We start from the raw sequence: 22,295 nt of genomic DNA, 5'->3' as shown, positions 1-22,295 counted from the left end.
AAGGGGTCTTTTTACAAATGAGGAGGAATTTCTTTAGCCAGAGGATGATGAATCTGTGGAATTTATTGCCACAGACGACCGTGGAGACCAAATCAATGGACATTTTTAAGGCTGAGATTGACAGCTACCTGTTTAGTAAGGGTGTCAGGGGTTATGAGATGAAAGCAGGAGAATGGGGCTGAGAGGAAAAGATAGATCAGCCATGATTTAATAGCAGAGTAGACTTGATGGGCTGAATGGCCTAATTCTTCAAACTTATGAAACTCCAACCCCATGGCGTGTAGCGATGGAAGGGTCTTGAATTCTGATGTTCCCCAGCGAACCTCCATGGTGTAGAAACAAGGAACTGCAGATGCTGGTTTACCAAGGAACGACCCTAAGTGCTAGAGTAACTCAGCAGGTCAGGCAGAATCCATGGAGAACATGGATAGGTGACGTTACGGGTCAGGACCCTTCCTCAGAGAAACCTCCACAGTGGACTTGCCAAGCTTCATTGCACCCATCAAAAATTTGTCCTAGTTATACAGATAACCAGCACAGAATTCAGGCCCTTCGGCACACCGAGTCTGTGACAACCACCCAGTCTTTGGGATGTGGGAGGAAACTGGAGCACCCGGAGAAAACCCACACACTCACAGGGAGAACGTGCAAACTCCACACTTGAGTCTGAAGAAGGGTTTCGGCCCGAAACGTCGCCTATTTCCTTCGCTCCATAGATGCTGCTGCACCCGCTGAGTTTCCCCAGCAATTTTGTGTACCTTCCACACTTGATATTGTTTGGTGCTGGTTGGTATCTTCTGGTCATGGACAGTAGTGCAGCGGTAGAGTTTCTGCCATACAGCACCAGGGACCCGGGTTCAATCCTGACTACCGGTGCTGTCTGTGTGGAGTATGTACGGGCTTTCTTCGGGTGCCCCAGTTTCCTCTCACATCCCAAAGATGTGCAGGTTTGTTGGTTCATTAATTTCTGTAAATTGCCACTGGAGTGTAGGGAGTGGATGAGAATGTGGGTAGCATAAAACATTGTGTAAACAGGTGATCGATGGTCGGCATGGACTCGGCGGGCCGAACAACCTGTTTCCATGCTGTATCTCTAAACTAAACTAAATCTTTCAGATATCCAGAGGTGTTTATTGACGTACAGCTTTGTAAGTTCCTTCAAATTTGAAAAGATGTTCCTAGTGTGTAGGATAGTACTAGTGTACGGGGTGATCACTGGTTGACGAGGACTCAATGGGCTGAAGGGCCCGTTTGTATCTTTAAAGTCTATAGTCTAAAGGAAGATGGTACATTTCCTGCATAATTTGAGAGATTTGTAAAGAAACAGCACAGACATGATGGAACGAATGTCCGTCTGTCCCCCCCCCCCCCCCCCCCCCCCCCCCTCCCCGCCCGCTCTGCCAGATGACTGCAGCTCCTTTCAAAGTAATCTGTCCTTTGTCATTGAAAGAGATTAGCTGGAGACCTGCTGAAAATCACTTTAGATGACAGGTTAAATATCACAGCTAAATAATTTACAACATAATGAAAGTTAATAGATGACTCTTATGTTAATGAAAGTTCTTGCCACATCAACTCCTATAATGATGTGATTGAAATCGAAATAGGCTTGGAGAGAGTTTTCCTCCCTGTATTTAACCCGTTGAAAGCTTTTTATCGGGATGCATCACAGCCTCGTTTGGGAACAGCTTCATCCAAGACCGCAAGAAATTGCAGAGAATTGTGGACGCAGCCCGGACCATCGCACAAACCAACCTCCCTTTCATTGACTCCACCTGCACTTCACGCTGCCTCGGCAAGGCCAGCAGCATAATCAAGGGCCAATCTCACCCCGATCACACCCTCGTCTCTCCTCTCCCATCAGTTAAGAGGTACAGAAGCGGGAAAAGGCACACCTTCGGATTCAGGAACAGTTTCTTCACAGCTGTTATCAGGCAACTGAACCATCCTATCACCAACTAGGGAGGGGTCCTGACCTTTCATCTATGTGATTGCAGACCCTTGGACTATCTTTAATCAGACGCTGGCACGGCGTGTACAGACCCCCCCCTTCCGGTTGCCAGCGCTGTTCGGCTGGCAACCGGAAGGTAGCTGGTTCGAATCCCGCTTGGAGTGCATACTGTCGTTGTGTCCTTGGGCAAGACACTTCACCCACCTTTGCCTGTGTGTGTCCTTGGGCAAGACACTTCACCCACCTTTGCCTGTGTGTGTCCTTGGGCAAGACACTTCACCCACCTTTGCCTGTGTGTGTCCTTGGGCAAGACACTTCACCCACCTTTGCCTGTGTGTGTGGATGTAATTATGTGAAGCACTTTGGGGTCAATGCAAGTTGACTAAAAATGTGCTATATAAATAAAGAATATATAAAGAAAGACATTAATGGACTTTATCTTGCACTAAACATTTTCCCCTTTATCTGTACACTGTGGATGGCTGGATTGTAAGCATGTATCGTTTTTTTCCTAGTAGGCACCAAGTGCTGGATTAACTCAGTGGGACAGGCAGCATCTCTGGAGAAAAAGGATGGGTGATGTTTCGGGATGGGACCAATGACACAAAGAGCTGGAGTAACTCAGCGGGTCTATGCTATCCAGTGTGTCCCGAAGGGACATAAACCCGCTGAGTTACTCCAGCTCTTTGTGTCATTCAGTCAGTCTTTGTATAGCACACAACAAAATACCTTTCAACTGTACCACAGCACACTACTAATTAAAAAAAACAATACATCACTAAACTATATATCTTAAAACGAAGTTAAAAAATGTATGAATATGGTTTTTCATAATATTCCGAGCAATGCCTAATAAAAGTCAAGTCATTGATCTGAAGGAAGTTATTGGACATGTGTGGGAACTGGCATTATGAGGCAATGAGTTTTTTTAATGTCTTATGTAGTTTAGTTTATTTTAATTTACAGTAAGAAACAGCGTGAAAACAGGCCCTTTGGCCGAATGCGGCAACCAACAATCACCCACGCACTATAGGTCTATGTTCTCCCACTTTCCCATCAACTCCTTACACACTAGGGGCAATTTACGGAAGTGTGGGAGGAAACGGGAGCATCCAGAGGAAACCCACACAGTCACGGACAGAACATGCAATCTCTGTACAGACCCCCCCCCCCCCCCCCCCCCCCCCCTTAGTCAAGATCACACCCAGATCTCTGGCGCCGTGAGGCAGCAACTCCCCCACTGCGCCACTATGCCACCCTGCGATTACACAATAAGGATCATTTTACAAACACCAATTAACCTACAGACCTGCAAGTCTTTGGGTTGGGGGAGAAAATCTGTGCCTTCTTGGATAAGCTCCCACATCATTGTGCAAACTCCACACACATACAGTAGTGTAGGGAGGAACTGCAGATTCTGGTTTAAACCAAAGACAGACACAAAAAGCTGGAGTTACTCAGCGGGTCAGGCAGCATCTCTGGAGAAAAGGAATAGATGACGTTTCGGGTCGAGACCCTTCTTCAGACCGCCTGGAGGTCAGGATGGAACGTGGGTGACTGGCACTCCACACTGTGAGGCAGTGGCTCTATTGCTACACCACTGCAACAAAGAACAATGACATTCACTGAAGATAGACACAAAGTGCTGGAGTGTGAGTCAGCGGATCAGATGCATCTTTGGAGATAAAGGATGGGTGGCGTTTTGGAACGGGAACCTTCCTCAGACTTAGAGTCGAAAGAAAGGTCCTGATCCAAAACGTCTCCCATCCTTATTCTCCAGAGATGCTGCTTGACGCACGGAGTTACTCCAGCAATTTATCTTTAGTTCCATTTTCGGTATAAACCAGCATCTTCAGTTTGTTTCTACACAATGAAATTCTTACTGGCAGCAGCATAACAGGCCTGTGAACACGGTATTCATACTGTAGATAACATAATAAACAAAACTAATCAATAAATTAAAAAACCCCAACTCTAGTGCAAAAAGCCCAAAGTCATTTGTGCAATATTATTGGAAGAGAAAGGTTTGTTTTCACACTGTCCCACCCATGCCTCTTGCTTTCTGTATGTTTATGCTTCCTGCTCATGTCCCCAGACATTACTCAAAGCTCCTCTCTGTTTCAGCGCGGGCGGCAGCATCAAGCTGAGCTGGGAGCAGTGCCATCTGGAGCAGTCTACCAGGGGCAGCCGTTAGTTTAGAGGGTGTCGGGGGAGATTTTGGTCATGCCTACTTGCGGGAGACACAGACAAAATCTCAGCGGGCAGGCAGCATCTGTGGAGCAAAGGAATAGGTGACGTTTTGGGTCGAGTCCCTTCTTCAGACCTATTCCTTTTCTCTGGAGGGTCTGAAGAATGGTCTCGACCCGAAACGTCACCTATTCCTTTTCACCAGTGATGCTGCCTGACCAGCTGAGTTACTCCAGCTTTTCGTGTCTGTCTTTGGTTTAAACCAGCATCTGCAGTTCCTCCCTGCACTATTAGCTTGATCCTAGCATGATCCTGGTTCGCTACCCTTCTTCAGATTGACAGTAGGGGGTGAGGGGTGGGGGAGGGGGGGGGGGGGGGGTGAAAAGCTGGAGGTGAGAAAAACCCAGGAACAGCTAAGGCCGGCCACAAATGATCTCAGGCAGGGGGTTGCCTGGTAGGTTCATTATTGGCTGGGGAAGGCGTGACCTCAAGAGAAACAGTGTGAGGTCACTGCTCCTGCTTCATAAACAATACAACATCAGCTGTCATTATGTTTTCTCCCACGTCCCAAAGACGTGCGGGTTTATAGGTTAATTGGCCCTCTCTAAATTGCCCCTGGAGTGTAGGGAGTGGATGAGAAAGTGGGAACTTGTAAGAACGATTGATCGATGGTCGGTGTGGACTTGGTGGGCCGAAAGGCCTGTTTCCATGCTGTATCGTTAAACTAAAATACTTTTTTAGTCTGAAGAAGACTAGCAATAGGAAACATAATGTGTCCTTTTCCCCCGCAGATACATGTTCTCCACATGACCGTGAGTTTCGACTGGGTGCTCCGGTTTCATAAAATATAGAACATAGAAACATAGAAACATAGAAATTAGGTGCAGGAGTAGGCCATTCGGCCCTTCGAGCCTGCACCGCCATTCAATATGATCATGGCTGATCATCCAACTCAGTATCCTGTACCTGCCTTCTCTCCATACCCCCTGATCCCTTTAGCCACAAGGGCCACATCTAACTCCCTCTTAAATATAGCCAATGAACTGGCCTCAACTACCTTCTGCGGGAGAGAATTCCAGAGATTCGCCACTCTCTGTGTGAAAAAAGCTTTCCTCATCTCGGTCCTAAATGATTTCCCCCTTATCCTTAAACTGTGACCCCTTGTTCTGGACTTCCCCAACATCGGGAACAATCTTCCTGCATCTAGCCTGTCCAACCCCTTAAGAATTTTGTAAGTTTCTATAAGATCCTCCCTCAATCTTCTAAATTCTAGCGTGTACAAACCGAGTCTATCCAGTCTTTCTTCATATGAAAGTCCTGACATCCCAGGAATCAGTCTGGTGAACCTTCTCTGTACTCCCTCTATGGCAAGAATGTCTTTCCTCAGATTAGGAGACCAAAACTGTACGCAATACTCCAGGTGTGGTTTCACCAAGACCCTGTACAACTGCAGTAGAACCTCCCTGCTCCTATACTCAAATCCTTTTGCTATGAATGCTAACATACCATTCGCCTTCTTCCCTGCCTGCTGCACCTGCATGCCTACTTTTAATGACTGGTGTACCATGACACCCAGGTCTCGTTGCATCTCCCCCTTTCCTAATCGGCCACCATTCACATAATAATCTACTTTCCTGTTTTTGCCACCAAAGTGGATAACCTCACATTTATCCACATTATACTGCATCTGCCATGCATTTGCCCACTCACCCAACCTATCCAAGTCACCTTGCAGCCTCCTAGCATCCTCCTCACAGCTAACACTGCCCCCCAGCTTCGTGTCATCCGCAAACTTGGAGATGTTGCATTCAATTCCCTCGTCCAGATCATTAATATATATTGTAAATAGCTGGGGTCCCAGAACTGAGCCTTGCGGTACCCCACTAGTCACTGCCTGCCATTGTGAAAAGGACCCGTTTACTCCTACTCTTTGCTTCCTGTCTGCCAGCCAGTTCTCTATCCACATCAATACTGAACCCCCAATACCGTGTGCTTTAAGCTTGTATATTAATCTCTTATGTGGGACCCTGTCGAAAGCCTTCTGAAAGTCCAGATATAACACATCCACTGGTTCTCCCTTATCCACTCTACTAGTTGCATCCTCGAAAAATTCTATAAGATTCGTCAGACATGATTTACCCTTCATAAATTCATGCTGACTTTGTCCAATGATTTCACCACTTTCCAAATGTGCTGCTATCCCATCTTTAATAACTGATTCTAGCAGTTTCCCCACTACCGACGTTAGACTAACTGGTCTGTAATTCCCCGTTTTCTCTCTCCCTCCCTTTTTAAAAAGTGGTGTTACATTAGCTACCCTCCAATCCTCAGGAACTACTCCAGAATCTAAAGAGTTTTGAAAAATTATCACTACTGCATCCACTATTTCTGGGGCTACTTCCTTAAGTACTCTGGGATGCAGCCTATCTGGCCCTGGGGATTTATCGGCCTTTAATCCATTCAATTTACCTAACACCACTTCCCGGCTAACCTGGATTTCACTCAGTTCCTCCATCTCATTTGACCCCCGGTCCCCTGCTATTTCCGGCAGATTATTTATGTCTTCCTTAGTGAAGACAGAACCAAAGTAGTTATTCAATTGATCTGCCATGTCCTTGTTCCCCATGATCAATTCACCCGTTTCTGACTGCAAGGGACCTACATTTGTTTTAACTAATCTTTTTCTCTTCACATATCTATAAAAGCTTTTGCGGTCAGTTTTTATGTTCCCTGCCAGTTTTCTTTCATAATCTATTTTCCCTTTCCTAATTAAGCCCTTTGTCCTTCTCTGCTGGTCTCTGAATTTCTCCCAGTCCTCTGGTAGGCTGCTTTTCCTGGCTAATTTGTACGCTTCATCTTTTGTTTTGATACTATCCCTGATTTCCCTTGTTATCCACGGATGCACTATCTTCCTGATTTATTTATTTGCCAAACTGGGATGAACAATTGTTGTAGTTCATCCATGCAGTCTTTAAATGCCTTCCATTGCATATCCACCGTCAACCCATTAAGAATCAATCGCCAGTCTATTTTGGCCAATTCACGTCTCATACCCTCAAAGTTACCTTTCTTTAAGTTCAGGACCCTTGTTTCTGAATTAACGATGTCACTCTCCATCCTAATGAAGAACTCAACCATATTATGGTCACTCTTGCCCAAGGGGCCACGCACAACAAGACTGCTAACTAACCCTTCCTCATTACTCAATACCCAGTCTAGAATAGCCTGCTCTCTCGTTGGTTCCTCTACATGTTGGTTTAGAAAACTATCCTGCATACATTCCAAGAAATCCTCTTCCTCAGCACCCTTGCCAATTTGATTCACCCAATCTATATGTAGATTGAAGTCACCCATTATAACTGTTTTACCTTTGTTGCACGCATTTCTAATTTTCTGTTTGATGCCATCCCCAACTCCACTACTACTGTTAGGTGGCCTGTACACAACACCCACTAGCGTTTTCTGCCCCTTAGTGTTTCGCAGCTCTACCCATATCGATTCCACATCCTCCAAGCTAATGTCCTTCCTTTCTATTGCGTTAATCTGCTCTCTAACCAGCAACGCTACCCCACCTCCTTTCCCTTTCTGTCTATCATAACATAACATAAGAACAGTACAGCACACAAATTGCTTGTGCCAAACATGATGCCAAGTTAAACTGACGTCCCAGGCACCCATTTTTTGTGTAAAAAAATTGCCCTGTATATCTCCTTTAAACTTTCTCCCTCTCACCTTATAGCTGTTCTTTCTCGTGTTGGGGAAAAAGGTTCTGACTGTCTACCCTGTCTTGGTTCTTGGTTTCTTGGTCCTCCAAAATATTCCAAATGGAATTTAAACTGGAGGTGGTGAAGGGAGGGCTTCTGTGTCGACTCGTCCCACATCCCTAAAACTTGCGGGTTTGTACTGTTAATTGGCCGCTACAAATTGCCCTCTAGTGTGTAGGGAGTGGACGAGAAAATGGGATAACATAGAACTGGTGTGTACAGGTGATCGATGGCCGACGTGTTCTCGGTGGGCCGAAGGGCCTGCTTCCATATTGTATCTTTCAAGCATTCAATCAAAGAAAACACCATTCTTCCTCTGTTTTGTTCTGTGCCTTTTCACACCCTCTCCCCTGACTCTTGGTCTGAAGAAGGGTCTCAACCCGAAATGTCACCCATTCCTTCTCTTCAGAGATGCTGCCTGTCGTGCTGAGTTACTCCGGCATTTTGTGTCTATCTTCGGTTTAAACCAGCATCTGCAGTTCCTTCATTCACCCTCTCTTCAGGAGTGGGACTCAGGAATCTCCTCAATTTGCCGCCTCGAGCTTCTGTATCATGGAATCTCCGGAAAGTGCCACTGAATTCATTCACCCGAGATGATTAGAAAGGACATTTGTGCCTGATGTGTGCTTTAATATTTAAATTGCATCCCATTCATTATAAATGTTGTGTCAACCAACCAAAATGTATGAGATTACTATTTAATGCTTCATACCCTTCATGCATTAGACTTATCCACATGCTGGCTACCGTTCAGACTGGTCCCTTGTCCCTCGACATTGTTTCTTCCCTGTAATACATTTTAACTCCCTTTCCCATTCCCACACTGACCTTTCTGTCCTGGGCCTCCTCCACTGTCAGAGTGAGGCCACACCCAAATTGGAGGAACAGCACCTCATATTTTGCTTGGGCAGCTGACACCCCAGTGGTATGAATATTGATTTCGCTAATTTCCAGCAACCCCTGCATTCCCTCTCTCTCCCCGTTCCTCCCCCACCATAGTCGTCCTGCTAGTATCACTGTTGGTATCCCTTCATTATCACCTCCTTCACAGCCAACAATGGACCATTGTGGGCTCCTTGGCCATCAATGCCAGCAGTGTTTTGTTCTGTACCTTTTCACACCTCTAGATTTCCTCTTCCCTGACTCTTAGTCTGAAGAAGGGTCTCGTCCCGAAACACCACCTATTCCTTTTCTACAGAGATGCTGCCGGTCCCACTGAATTACTCCAGCTTTTTGTGTCTATCTTTGCGTCTGCAATTCCTGCCTACACAATATTTCTGCACTGTCGATTTTCGCCCATTTTTCCCTGCGTAACCAACGTATTCTGAAATTTAGGTCACCAATTCAGGAAAAAAGTGCTGCAGGAATTTAGCGGGTCAGGCAGTATCTGTGGAGGGAATGGACCGGTGATATTTTGGGGTGGGTCCCTTCTTCAGACTGATGAAATTGTGTAAGTCATTGACGAGGCCTCACTTGGAGTATTCTGTTTAGTCACCCTGCTGCAGAGTAAGGATGCAACAAAGCTAGTAAAAGTGCAGAGAAGGTCTTGAGGGTCTGAGCTACAGGGAGAGGTTGGGCATGCTAGGACTTTATTTCGTGGAGCGCGGGAGACTGAGGGGTGATCTCAGTCCAAAATGGTGCAGCCCAAATTTGAATTGACTTAGATCGTTGAACCTGTATCTCTTAGTTTGAGATAATGTAGTAACATGTGATTCAATTGTCGGGTCCCTGTGGTTCTTCATCAACAACCTAGCTCTCAGTTACACGTCAAGCAGGCACAGCGAGAAATGAAACCGTGTATGAAACTCAGTAAAACTAGCCCTCTAACCTGGACTTTAGACTTTCGAGATACAGCGGGCGGCACAGTGGCGCAGGGGTAGAGTTACTGCCTTACAGAGCTTGCAGCGCCAGAGACCCGGGTTCGATCCCGAGATGGGTCCTGTCTATAGGGAGTTTGTACGTACTCCCGGGTTTTCTCCGAGGTCTTCGGTTTCATCCCACACTCCAAAAGCTTGGTATAAGTGTAAATAAAAATTGTCCCTCATGTGTGTAGGATAGTGCTAATTTGCGGGGATCGCAGGTTGGTGCGGATTCGATGGGCCGAAGAACCTGTTTCTGCACTGTATCTCTAAACTGAACTAAAATTAAACTAAATTTGTGGAAACAGGTTTTTTCGCAAAAGATGTCTAGGTATGTTACAATACTTACCTTCAGCGGCGCTGCAATTCTGCCACTGGCCGTGTGCGCGATTTTGGCGCGTTTGAGGGGGGACCGGGGTTAAAACGCGTTTTTTTCCGACCTGGTCCTGGACTATATTTTGTTGGGAGTGCAAGTTTTTGCTGAAGAATCATTCCGACGGCCGTTCTGTGTGTTTTTTAAAAAAATTCGCCCGACAAGTTAATCGCTGGAGCGATTTTAAAATCAGCTTCTGAAGCCGTCAACGCCAACAACGGGGCTGGATTTTACGTAGGGAACAGGTAAAAGAAAGTAGTTTATTTTTATGTAAAAAAGTGTTTCTTAAGATGCATTTAATTCACATTTTAAGTTGCGAAACGGTGATTTTTTTTGCCCGATAAACCGGCAGTGTTTTTGCTGCCAACACGGGTTTAAATCCACCGCAACCAGAAAAATCCACTCACAAGCTGATTTAAATGGCCATTAATTTACAGGTTTTAAACATTAAATTCCTTCCATTTGGCCTATAAACCCATGACAATGAGATTTAAAAATTATGTTATATTGTGAATTCCTGTGTGAATGTTATTTGGACACAGGCTATTTAAAAATGTTCATCTATTCTTAAGAAATGGATAGATGTTTAGATCTAGTAATTGAATTTTGTAATTAGCTACAATTAGGTAACTAACTAATTATATGCTTTAATTTCAAGTCATCTAAGTAAGATTGTTTCATATTTGTTTCAGAATGCTTCAATCTGTAATAACTGAAAATTTCTTTCAGTTCTCTTAATTTTTAAGAAAGTTATGGGCTTTTGACTGTCCTCGATCACAGCTTTTGTTTTAAGTCAATGAAAAAGCAATAGGGAACACGATGCTAATTTCCGAGTATGAAAATGGCCATAACTTTTTTAATACTGAAGATATGAAAGTGAATTAGGTGTCAAATTAAACTTCTTTTTATGCTTTATCTGATGGGATAAAGACTTGATTTTTAAAATTTGGTAACATTGCTAGCATGTTCGCGCCGAACAGTGATCACCCCCGTACATTAGCACTATCCTACACACTAGGGATGAGTTACAACTCAGCAAATTAGCCTACAAACTTGTACGTCTTTGGAGTGAGGGAGGAAACCGGAGGAAATTATAGAAAGTCCATGCGGTCACAGGGAGAACGTACAAACTCCATACCGACAGCACCCATAGTCAGGATTGAACTCGGGTCTCTGGAGCCGTGAGGCAGCAACTCTACCCGGTCCAGTAAGCCAAGTTGGTCGGCATAGACAAGGTGGGCTGATGGACCTGTTTCTACGCTGTATATCTTCTTGACCTTGAATCTATGACTCCGGCCCTATAGACCTGAGACACACTAATTCAGTGGAGCAGTTGTGAATCCCCAAAGTGAGTACAAATTACACAAAGGCAACCAGATGAAGTGGCTGACAGCAGCTACTGTGAAAAGGGCTGATAATTGTTGATAGCCTGCTTGCACTCTCTCTCTCTCTCTCTCTCTCTCTCTCTCTCTTGCTCTCGCTCTCTCTCACTCATTCTCTCTCTCTCTCTCTCTCCTCCATCCTCTCTCTTCCCTCCACTCTCTCTCTCTCCTCACATGCTTGTTCTATTTATTATATACCCTTTTTATCTGTGTCTCTTTCAGTGTCTCATACACTGCCTCTTTACCTATAGAAATATGTATCTCTCTATACATCAATATTTTTCTATATACACATTTATAGAAAACATACAGAGAAAAACATTTGTGTAGAGCTTTATATACTCAATATACATTGATGTGTAGAACTGTAGAAATATCTGACATAGAAATACATCAGTTTTTCTATGTATATATATTATTAATAGAAAAATGCATATATACAAAGAAAAACATTGATGTATAAGGCTCAGTATCGAGCTAAATATACATTGATGTATAGAGTGTAGAAATATCTGACAAATAGAAATATGTAGAGCCCTACATCTATAGATATGTATTTTATAGACTCGATATATGTGTGTGTGTATGGGTGTGTATACTATATATATGTGAAGTGTGTAGGAAAGAATTGCAGATGCTGGTTTAAATTGAAGGTAGACACAAAATGCTGGAGTAACTCAGTGGGTCAGGCAGCATCTCTGGAGAGAAGGAATGGGTGACGTTTCTGGTCGAGACCCTTCTTCAGAGTCACAAAGGTATTGCACTACACAGAGCTAGATAACTAAATGTAACAATATTTATATTTATCTAAAGAAGGTCTCGGCCCAAAACGTCACCCATCCTTCTCTCCAGAGATGCTGCCTGACCCGCTGAGTTACTCCAGCATTTTGTGTGTATCTATATTTCTATATACAGTATATATATATATACTCTATATGTGTGTGTTTGTGTAAATGTGGGTGTGTGTGTGTATGGGTATAAATATTGTTACATTTAGTTATCTAGCTCTGTACATTGCAACACCTTTGTGACTGTGTAATGCTGTGTACTTCCCTGCACACTGGTACATACACACAGCTGATGAATGATTGAAGGGGAGATGTGTGCAAAGTGCCGTGTCTCTCTGCCCGTTGAGATTTTAATTGCGAGGGGGTTTCGGGTGAAGCTCTCAGCTGCTGCCAGGTACTTTCCTGATTGGTTTCCGCCGACATGCTCACGGTCCCCAGCTGTGAGCCTTCACGGGCAGGCTAGGCAGGCGAAAGTCACTCCCCTCTCCCGACACTCTGCATCTCCCAGGTCCTGCCGCCTGCTCAGAATTTAAAATCCAGCCCCGCTTGCGGACGATGCGAGGGCGAGGGCGATCGTCGACGGGTAACTTTAGCCCGCTCCCCCGCGACTGAGCTGAGAAAATGGGCGAGGGAGTGAACACATTAGGTAAGCTCTGGTTTGTGTGATCGCGAGGAGAAAGGATTTTGTCCATCAGGCACCTGGATAATGCAGGGCACTAATTTATTCGCATTCATTGCAAAAGAGCCAAACCCCCACACAATGTGGCATTTAGAAACCCTGCTATGTTTCTCCCCCCCTTGCGCCTTTGTCTTTGAACGACAGACCACAGCGGCGCTTGTTGTTTTTACATTGTTCCGCGGGCAGAGTCTTCCGTGCCAACTCCGGAAACCACTGCCAAACGCTTTCACGTCGAGCTTCTTTATAATCTGCGTGACAGCTCGTATCACCGAGATCAGCTAATCCCACTGTTTTACGCGGGCTTCTCCCTGCGCCTTCTACTTAAACACAGGGATACAGGCTTCCTTTATGTAGGGCATTCATCATATGCAATACCTGATACCATGCCCAGGCACACCAGCAGCTCAGATCAGAGGACGGCGAGTACTTTGCCTCACCCTCCCACCCTTATTCAACTTTTAGAAAAGTCACCTTTTAATTTTTTTTTATACCATTGATTGGCTGTGATAGCGCCTGTTAAATCAGAGGTGGTGCGGTTTGTTCTCGGTAACGCAGCTCCCAAATCCTGCTCTGGGTCAAGTCTGTTGTCGGTCTTTTGTTTAACGCGCAGTTGGTTATTGATGGGAGGCGCCGTGGGGCTAGGTGTGGTACAGACCGGCACCGCCGAGCAGCAGGAGGTGGTCACAGGTCCACGAGGGGGGGGGGGGGGCGGGGCACTCGGGAGGGAGCTCAGACACCAAGGAGATGTGAGAGAGTTTGGGCGAGGGAGTGTTGAGGGATGGATGGAAGGAGGGAGAGGTTGAGGGATGAGAGAAGGAGGGAGAGGTTGGAGGATGGGTAGAAAGAGGAGTGCTTGAGGAATGGATGGATGGAGCAGGCAGTTGGGGAATGGATGGAGGAGGGAGGCAATTGAGAGATAGATGGTAGGAGGAAGTGGTAGAGGGGTGGATGAAAGGAGAGGCTGTATGAACAGACAGGTGACAGAATAGAACGAAGACTGATGGCAGGTGGTGTGCAGGGATGATAGACACCTGTGGAGAAAAGGAATGGGTGATTTTTCAGGCCAAAACCTTCCTTCAGACCCGAAACATCACCTTTTCCTTTTATCCAGAGAGGCTGAGTTACTCCAGCATTCTGCGTCTATCTTCAGTGTAAACCAGCATCTGCAGTTCCTTCCTACACATTTGGTCTGCAGTTCCACCTGATAACAGCTGGGAATATGCAGGGATAGGCAGAGAATGGAGGGATATGGGTCACATGCAAGCATAAGAAATGAATTTAAGTAGGTATATTCAGCACAGACATTGTGGGCCGAAGGGACTGTTCCTGTGCTGGACTGTTCTAAAAGAAGCAGCTCCATGTCAGTTCACCACCAGTTGTTCCCAATTATAGTCCACCTTATTCTCTTGCGTTAAGTGCTTTTTTGCTTCTGCCTAATTATTTTTGTTTTTTTGTCTACACTCACCCCATTGCTGTTCCTGATAGTTGCTGAATAGCTCGTGCTGTATCCCAGTGTGCTCTCTCTACAAGCTTATCTATTAATTTGAAAGGCTTCATCTCATTATTCATCTGATGAGCGTTGCAGATTTGATAACAGCGTGATTTCCAGGGGATACAAACATTTTAAATGAAATTGTGTTTTTATAACAACTGTGAAAGAAAATGCTGTGTGAGAAAGATTGTGCCTGTGTGGTCTTTGGAATCCCTGACATCCAAGTTTGCCAATGAGGTAAAGGCAGGCGAGAGAGGAGGCTGTGAGGAGCTGAGAAAATGGGCAGGAAGAAGGTTGAGTGAGTGGGTGAGTGGGGAAAGCAAATATTGCAGGGAAATGTGGGAATAGAGGTGAGGTGGCAGTGGAGTTGCTGCCTCACGGCACCAGAGACCCGGGTTCGATCCTGATCACGGGTGCTGTCTGTACGGAGTTTGCACGTTTATGTTATAGGAAAGATGTTGTCAAGCTGGAAAGGGTGCTGAGAAGATTCACAAGGATGCTGCCAGGATTACAAGGCCTGAGCTATAGGGAGAGGTTGAGCAGGCTTGGGCTCTATTCCTTGGAGCGCAGGAGGGTGATCTTACAAAATCATGGGGGGGAGTAGATCGGGTAAGTACAGTCTTTTGCCCAGAATAGGGGAATTGAAAACCAGAGGACATAGGTTTAAGGCGAGAAAGATTTAATAGGAACCTGAAGGGTAACTTTTTTACCCAAAGGGTGGTGGATGCCTGGAAGAAGTAAATGATGATTGATATGTGGAGAAAGAGAATGAGAGGGAGAGATTGAGAGTGTGAAAGACAATGAGAATGGAATAGATAGATGGAGATCGATGATATATATGGAGCGAGCTGCCAGAGAAGGTAGTTGAGGCAGGTACGATATGGCCACATTGAAGAATCATTTAGAAAGGTACATGGAGAGGGTGCATTTAGAGAGATATGGGCCAAATGCAGGCAGGTGGGACTACTGTGGGTGGGACATGTTGGCCGGTGTGGGCATGTTGGGCCGAAGGGTCTGTTTCCACGCTCGATGACTCTATGACTCTCTGACACCCAGTTCCATCTGGGCTCCAGCTCTCACTGCTCACGAGACGTGGGTGACAGAAACTAGTATTGACAAACCCGTAAAGATGTTCACTCTCAACTGGAAAGCTGCACAGGGCCCTGCAGCATTGAAATATTTAGCAAATGTTTTATTTTAATTCTCCCTCTCTCTTCTTCCCCCAATATTTCAAACCTTTTACTATTTTGTTTTAGTCCTCTGTATACTTTTTTTTAGCTATAACCATATAACCATATAACAATTACAGCACGGAAACAGGCCATCTCGACCCTTCTAGTCCGTGCCGAACACGTATTCTCCCCTAGTCCCATATACCTGCGCTCAGACCATAACCCTCCATTCCTTTCCCGTCCATATAACTATCCAATTTATTTTTAAATGATAAAATCGAACCTGCCTCCACCACCTTCCCTGGAAGCTGATTCCACACAGCCACCACTCTCTGAGTAAAGAAGTTCCCCCTCATGTTACCCCTAAACTTCTGTCCCTTAATTCTCAAGTCATGTCCCCTTGTTTGAATCTTCCCTACTCTCAGTGGGAAAAGCTTATCCACGTCAACTCTGTCTATCCCTCTCATAATTTTAAAGACCTCTATCAAGTCCCCCCTTAACCTTCTGCGCTCCAAAGAATAAAGCCCTAACTTGTTCAACCTTTCTCTGTAACTTAGATGCTGAAACCCAGGCAACATTCTAGTAAATCTCCTCTGTACTCTCTCTATTTTGTTGACATCCTTCCTATAATTAGGCGACCAAAATTGTACCCCATACTCCAGAATTGGCCTCACCAATGCCTTGTACAATTTTAACATTACATCCCAACTTCTATACTCAATGCTCTGATTTATAAAGGCCAGCACACCAAAAGCTTTCTTTACCACCCTATCTACATGAGATTCCACTTTCAGGGAACTGTGCACAGTTATTCCCAGATCCCTCTGTTCACCTGCATGCTTCAATTCCCTACCATTTACCATATCTCTTGATCAATGTGGAAACAAAGAACAGACACAAAATGCTGGAGAAAAGGATTAGGTGACGTTTGGGGTTGAGACCCTTCTGCAGACTGAGAGTCAGTGGATAGGGGAAACTAGAGGTATGAAAAGGTACAGAGCAAATCAGAGCCGGCACTGATGGCCAAAGAGCCCACAAGGGTCCATTAATAAGGTTGTAAGCTGCCCGTCCAATAATGATAACTAAGGGATATGTGGATACGAACTGGATCTGACTAGGGTGGGGAAGGGACAGAGAGAGAAAAAGAGAGGGAATGCAAGGGTTACTTGAAATGATAGAAATCAATATTCACACAGCTGGGTTGTAAGCTGCCCGTGAAATATGAGGTGCTGTTCCTCCAATTTGCGGGTGGCCTCACTCAGACAACGGAGGAAGCCCAGGACAGAAAGATCAGTGTGGAAATGGGAAGGGGAGTTAAAATGTTTAGCAACCGGGACATTGCGTAGGCCAAGGCGTAGGTGTTCAGCGAAACGATCGCCCAGACTGCGCTTGGTCTCGCCGATAAAGGGGAATCCACACCGAGAACAACGGATACAGTAGATGAAGTTGGAGGATGAGCGAGTGACAAAACTGCAGATACTGGTTTATACCAAAGATGAAAGAAGGGCCACCCATCCTTTTTCTCCAGAGACGATGCCTGACCCGCTGAGTTACTCCAGCGTTAATGTCTATGTTTTGATCAATCCCCGTTGGATAGGCAAAGGATATGCAGGGAATGGAGGGTTATGGATCACGTGCAGGCAGACGAGATTAGTTCAACCTGGCATGATGTTCGGCACAGACATTGTGGGCTGAAGTACTCATTTCTATGCTGTACTGTTCTATATTCTATCTTTATATCTCTCTCTACCTGACTATTATTCATATCATCGATCTCTATCTTTCTAATATTTTCTCATTGTCTTTCACACTCTTTCTCTCACATTCACGATATCTCCCTCTCATTTTCTTTCTCAACCTATCCATCATCTCTACCCCTTCCATATAATCAATACCTTTTGTGTGAAAAAGTTGTCCCTCGGGTTCCTATTAATTTTGTTCACTCTCACCTTTTACCTATGTCCTTTGATTCCTGATTCCCCTACTCTGGGTAAAAGTCTGTGTATTCACCATTGACCCATTTAGATAGAGCTCTTAAAGATAGCGGAGTCAAGGCATATGGGGAGAAGGCAAGAACAGGGTACTGATTGCGGATGATCAGCCATGATGACAGTGATGGTCGGTGCTGGCTCGAAGGGCCGAATGGCCTACTCCTGTACCTATTGTCTATTGTCTATTGCCTGCCTTTGGCCCAGACCCCTCTAAACCTTCCCTATCCATGAACCTGTAAAAATGTCCTTTAAATGCTATATAATGCCGGCAGCTCGTTCCATAGACCCACCCACCCTCTGAGTGAAAATGTTACCTCTCAGGTTCCTATTAAATCTTTCTCCTCTACCCCTAAATCTATGCCCTCTGGTTCTTGATTCCCCTACTCTAGGTAAAAGCCAGTGCATTCACCCTATCTATTCCCCTCATGATTTTATACAACTCTATTAGGTCTCCCCTCACTCCAGGACTAAAGTCCGAGCCTGCCCAACCTCACCCCACAGAGCGGGCTTTCGAGTCCTGGCAACATCCACGTAAAACTTCTCTTCACTATTCCCAGCTCAGGCATCGTTCCGGTAGCAGGGTGGCCAAAACTGAACACAGTACTCCAAGTGCGGCCATACCTTCTCGCCTTTATTCATCTCTCTTCCTACCACTGAGTTTTCCCTTTGACACTTCCATGAGGGGAAAAAAGTTCCGCATTCCCCCAAAACTCTCTGGACAAAGACTTTTATTTTGAACGTTCCAATGGAATTATAAATATTATATCCATAATATCGCATTTGCGACTTCCTAATCGCACTTCGACCAAGAAGGAAATGTTTTCGCTCCATTTGCATCTCAAATTCATTCCCAATTGTAAAGACTTGGATCGGTTTTCTCCAATAGAAAGTGAATATCCATTCACCTATCTATTCCCCATCATGATTTTGTACACCTCTATAAGATCACCCCTCATCCTTCTGCGCTCCAAGGAATAAAGTCTCAGCCAGCCCAAGCTCTCCCAATAGCCCGGGCCCTCTCCCAGTAGCTCCTGGCAAAATCCGCATAAATCTTCTCTGCTCCCTTTCCAACTTGACATCTTTCCTGTTGGCGGCTGACCGAAACTGAACGCTGTTCTCCAACATTGTCCCCACCTCAGGGAGCGAAGAAGCAGTGTCTGAAAACCGATTTATGAATATTTTAACACGGATTCGTGCTGAATTTTTAATGAATAATATGGAGTGGGAACCGCCTGATGCACAAGGGTTAGGGAGGGGGAGAGAATTCTCAACGCTTGGTATTCTTCTCTCAACCAGTCCTTACTTTACTTTAGACTTTAGAAGTACAGCGTGGAAACAGGCCCTTCGGCCCACCGAGTCCACGCTAACCAGCAATCTCCCCATACACCAGCACGATTGTACACACCAGGGACAATTAACAATTTTACTGAAGCCAATTATCCTACAAACCCGCACGTCTTTGGGATGTGGGAGGAAACCGGAGCACCCGGATAAAACCCATGCGGTCACAGGGAGAACGTACAAACTCCGTGCCCACAGCAGCCGTAGTCAGGATTGAACCCGGGTCCCTGGCGCTGTGAGGCAGCAGCTCTACCGCTACGCCACCATGCCGCCCTCGTCCCTCAGTCATCCCTGAACCCTCTTCAAAGGGCTTTCACGCCGTGCCACGTGCGGGCCATTGCGGCTAATGGGGTTGGATTAAAAGTAGCCACGAACCCTGCAGATGGTCGGCTTGCTGCTGGGAAGTTGTCCCATCGTTACATGAAATGTTACGTGTGAGATTGTTCCAAGTACTGAGTCCGCAGTTTCAGCCGAACATTTCTTCTATGATTGAGCGATCTGTTTCCAATAAATATTCCAAAATAATGTAACCTTTGATAATAACAGGAGTGGGGACGCGAGCAGTTAATCAAAGGCGGTTACTGTCAGTAGCAATGGTACTGGAACATTACACCATCTTTGGGGGGGACCAGATAGAAGTGTATCACATTGCAAGAGGTATAGATACAGCAGAGTCTTTTTCACAGGGTGGAAATGTCAAATACTAGTAGGTTCAAGGTGGGAGGGGCAATGTTTGGGGGAGATTTACAAAACATTCTTTTGACACAAAGGATAGTGGGTGCCTGGAATGCATTGTCAAGGGGTAGTGGTGGAAGCAGATATAATACTGGCATTTAGACAGACCTATCGAACGGGCAATGGCTGGGGGGTTGTAGAACATGTGCAGGCAGATGTGATTAGTTTAACTTGGCATCCTGATCAGCACAGACATGTGGGGCCGAATGGCCTGTTCCCACACTGTACTGTTCTATCTTTCATGTTCGATGAGACTGGACTTTAGACTTTAGAGATACAGCGTGGCAAAAGCAACTTCGGCCCACTGAGTCCGCGCCGACCGGCGATCACCCCGTACACTAGCCGATACACATTAGGGACAGTTTTTCAACTTACCAAACCCAATTAGCCCACAAACCTGCACATGTTCTAAAAACCCACACGTTTCTGGGAATGTGAGAGGCAACCGGAGCACCCGGAGAAAAGCCATGTGGTTAAGGGGAGAACACACAAACTCTGTGCAAACAGCACCCGTGGTCAGGACCAAACCTGGACCTCTGGCGCTGTAAAGCAGCAACTCTACCGCTGTGCCGGTTTTTACAATTTAGTTGGGAGTGTTTCAAATCTGTGCTAGACATTGGTGAGACCACACCTGGAATATGCCATTCTGGAAGAATGTACCCAGACTAGAGAGGGGGCCCCAATGTGCCATCCCAATGTCAGTGGGTGGCCCTATGTTGGGCAGCACAGTGCACAGCGGTAGAGTTGCTGGCTTACAGCGCCAGAGACCCGGGTTCCATCCTGACTACGTTTTCAACATTCTCCCTGTCACCGCGTGGGTTTCCTCCGGTTGCTCCGCATTCCTCCCACACTTCAAAAACGTGCAGCTTTGCAGCCTAATTGGCTTGGTGAAAATTGTAATGTCCCTAGTGTGTGAGATAGTGCTAGTGCACGAGGATCGCTAGTCGGCACGGACCTGCTGGGCTGAAGGGCGCTTTTCCGCGCTGTATCTCTAAACTAAACCAGAGAGGATGTGGCCCTGTGCCTCCCCTATAGCAGATGTCAATGGTGGGGAGTCTGGCCGGTGTCATCCTTAACTGTAAGGAGAGGTCCAAGTAATTGATGGATCTCCACTCAGGCAGAGTAGTGATGAAAGAAACTGCAGATGCTGCTTTACACTGAAGATTGACACCAAATGCTGAGGTAACTCAGCGGGACAGGCAGCACCTCTGGAGAGAAGGAATGGGTGACGTTTCAGGTCGAGAGAATGAAGAAGGGTCCCGACCCGAAACGCCACCCATTCCTTCTATCCAGAGATGCGGCCTGTCCTGCTGAGTTACTCCTGCATTTTGCGTCCATCCACTCAGGTAGATGCCGGCTGATGGAGGCTTTTTCTGTGTTCTTCCTCCAGCTGGGATGACAGCAGTTCAGTCAGCAGCGGACTCAGCGACACCCTCGATAACCTCAGCACGGACGACATGAACACCACCTCATCCATCAGCTCTTATTCCAACATCACCGCGTCTTCCAGGAAAAACACCGGCACTCAGGTATGTTTACCGCATCAGGCTCTTTGTGTTCGTGAGGATCGATGAAGGACGGAATGTAAAGACAAGTACTGGGGAAGGTTTACTCTCATGATGTTAAAAAAAACGTGGGAGGAAACTGGAGAGAACGCAGGGAGATAAAGGTCACGGGGAGAACGTGCAAACTCTGTACTGACATCACCCGTAGTCAGGATCGACCCCGGGTCTCTGGCACTGTGTTTATGGTGAGAGGAGAAAGATTTCACAGGAACCTGAGAGGTAACCTTTTCACTCAGAGGATGTAGGGTGTATGGAACGAGCTGCCAGAGGCGGTCGTTGAGGCGGGCACAATAACATAATTTAAAGGACACTTGGAGAGGTACATGGATAGGATAGGTTTAGAGGGAGATGGGACAACACAGGCAGATGGGACTATAGGAAGGGCATGTTGGATGGTGTAGGCAAGTTGGGCCGAAGGGCCTGTTTCCACACTGTATGACATGATGACTAATTGTGTTGCATGTTTAGACCACTTCTCATTTTGGCTCCATAAGACATAGGAGCAGAATGGGGCAATTCGGTCCATCAAGTCTGCTCTGCCATTTGATCATGGCTGATGTAGTTTTCCCAATCTACCCCATTCTCCTGCCTTCTCCCCGTAATCTTTGACGCCCTTACTAATCAAAAACCTATCGATCTCCGCTTTAAAAAATACTCAATGACGGCATCCACAGCAGGCTGTGGCAATTAATTCCACAGACTCACTACCTTCTGACTAACGAAATTGCGCCTCATGTCCTTTCTAAAGGTGCGTCCTATTATTCTGAGGCGATGACCTTTGGTCCTTGACTCTCCCACTAATGGAAACATCCTCTCCACATCCACTCTATCTACTGTAGGCTCATTATGTTACTGGTGGCGTGTGGAAATAATGATTATTTGCGTTTCCAATGGATTATGCCTACCATTCTGCTGCTAAGCTGGGAAGGATGCAGAAAAGATTTACAAAAATGTTGCCAGGGCTCGAGGGGCTACGATATAGGGAGAGGTTGGGCAGGCTGGGACTTTGTTCCTTG

General features: G+C 45.9%; 1 protein-coding gene across 8 annotated transcripts in view; it reads left to right on the top strand.

Moving 5' to 3' along the window:
• nav3 (neuron navigator 3) overlaps window positions 1-22,295 on the top strand; it is a 330,490-nt gene that overhangs the window by 246,406 nt on the left and 61,789 nt on the right. For all 8 annotated transcript variants that reach the window (XM_033037973.1, XM_033037971.1, XM_033037967.1 and 5 more), the window contains one exon: window positions 21,105-21,243. In XM_033037973.1, coding sequence (XP_032893864.1) covers window positions 21,105-21,243 — 139 coding nt within the window. The remainder of the gene's footprint in view (window positions 1-21,104; window positions 21,244-22,295) is intronic.

Source organism: Amblyraja radiata, chromosome 19 (assembly GCF_010909765.2).
Source record: "Amblyraja radiata isolate CabotCenter1 chromosome 19, sAmbRad1.1.pri, whole genome shotgun sequence".
NCBI lineage: Eukaryota > Metazoa > Chordata > Chondrichthyes > Rajiformes > Rajidae > Amblyraja > Amblyraja radiata.
Note: the sequence above shows the minus strand (reverse complement) of the source record. Positions and strands in the feature narration are given on the sequence as shown.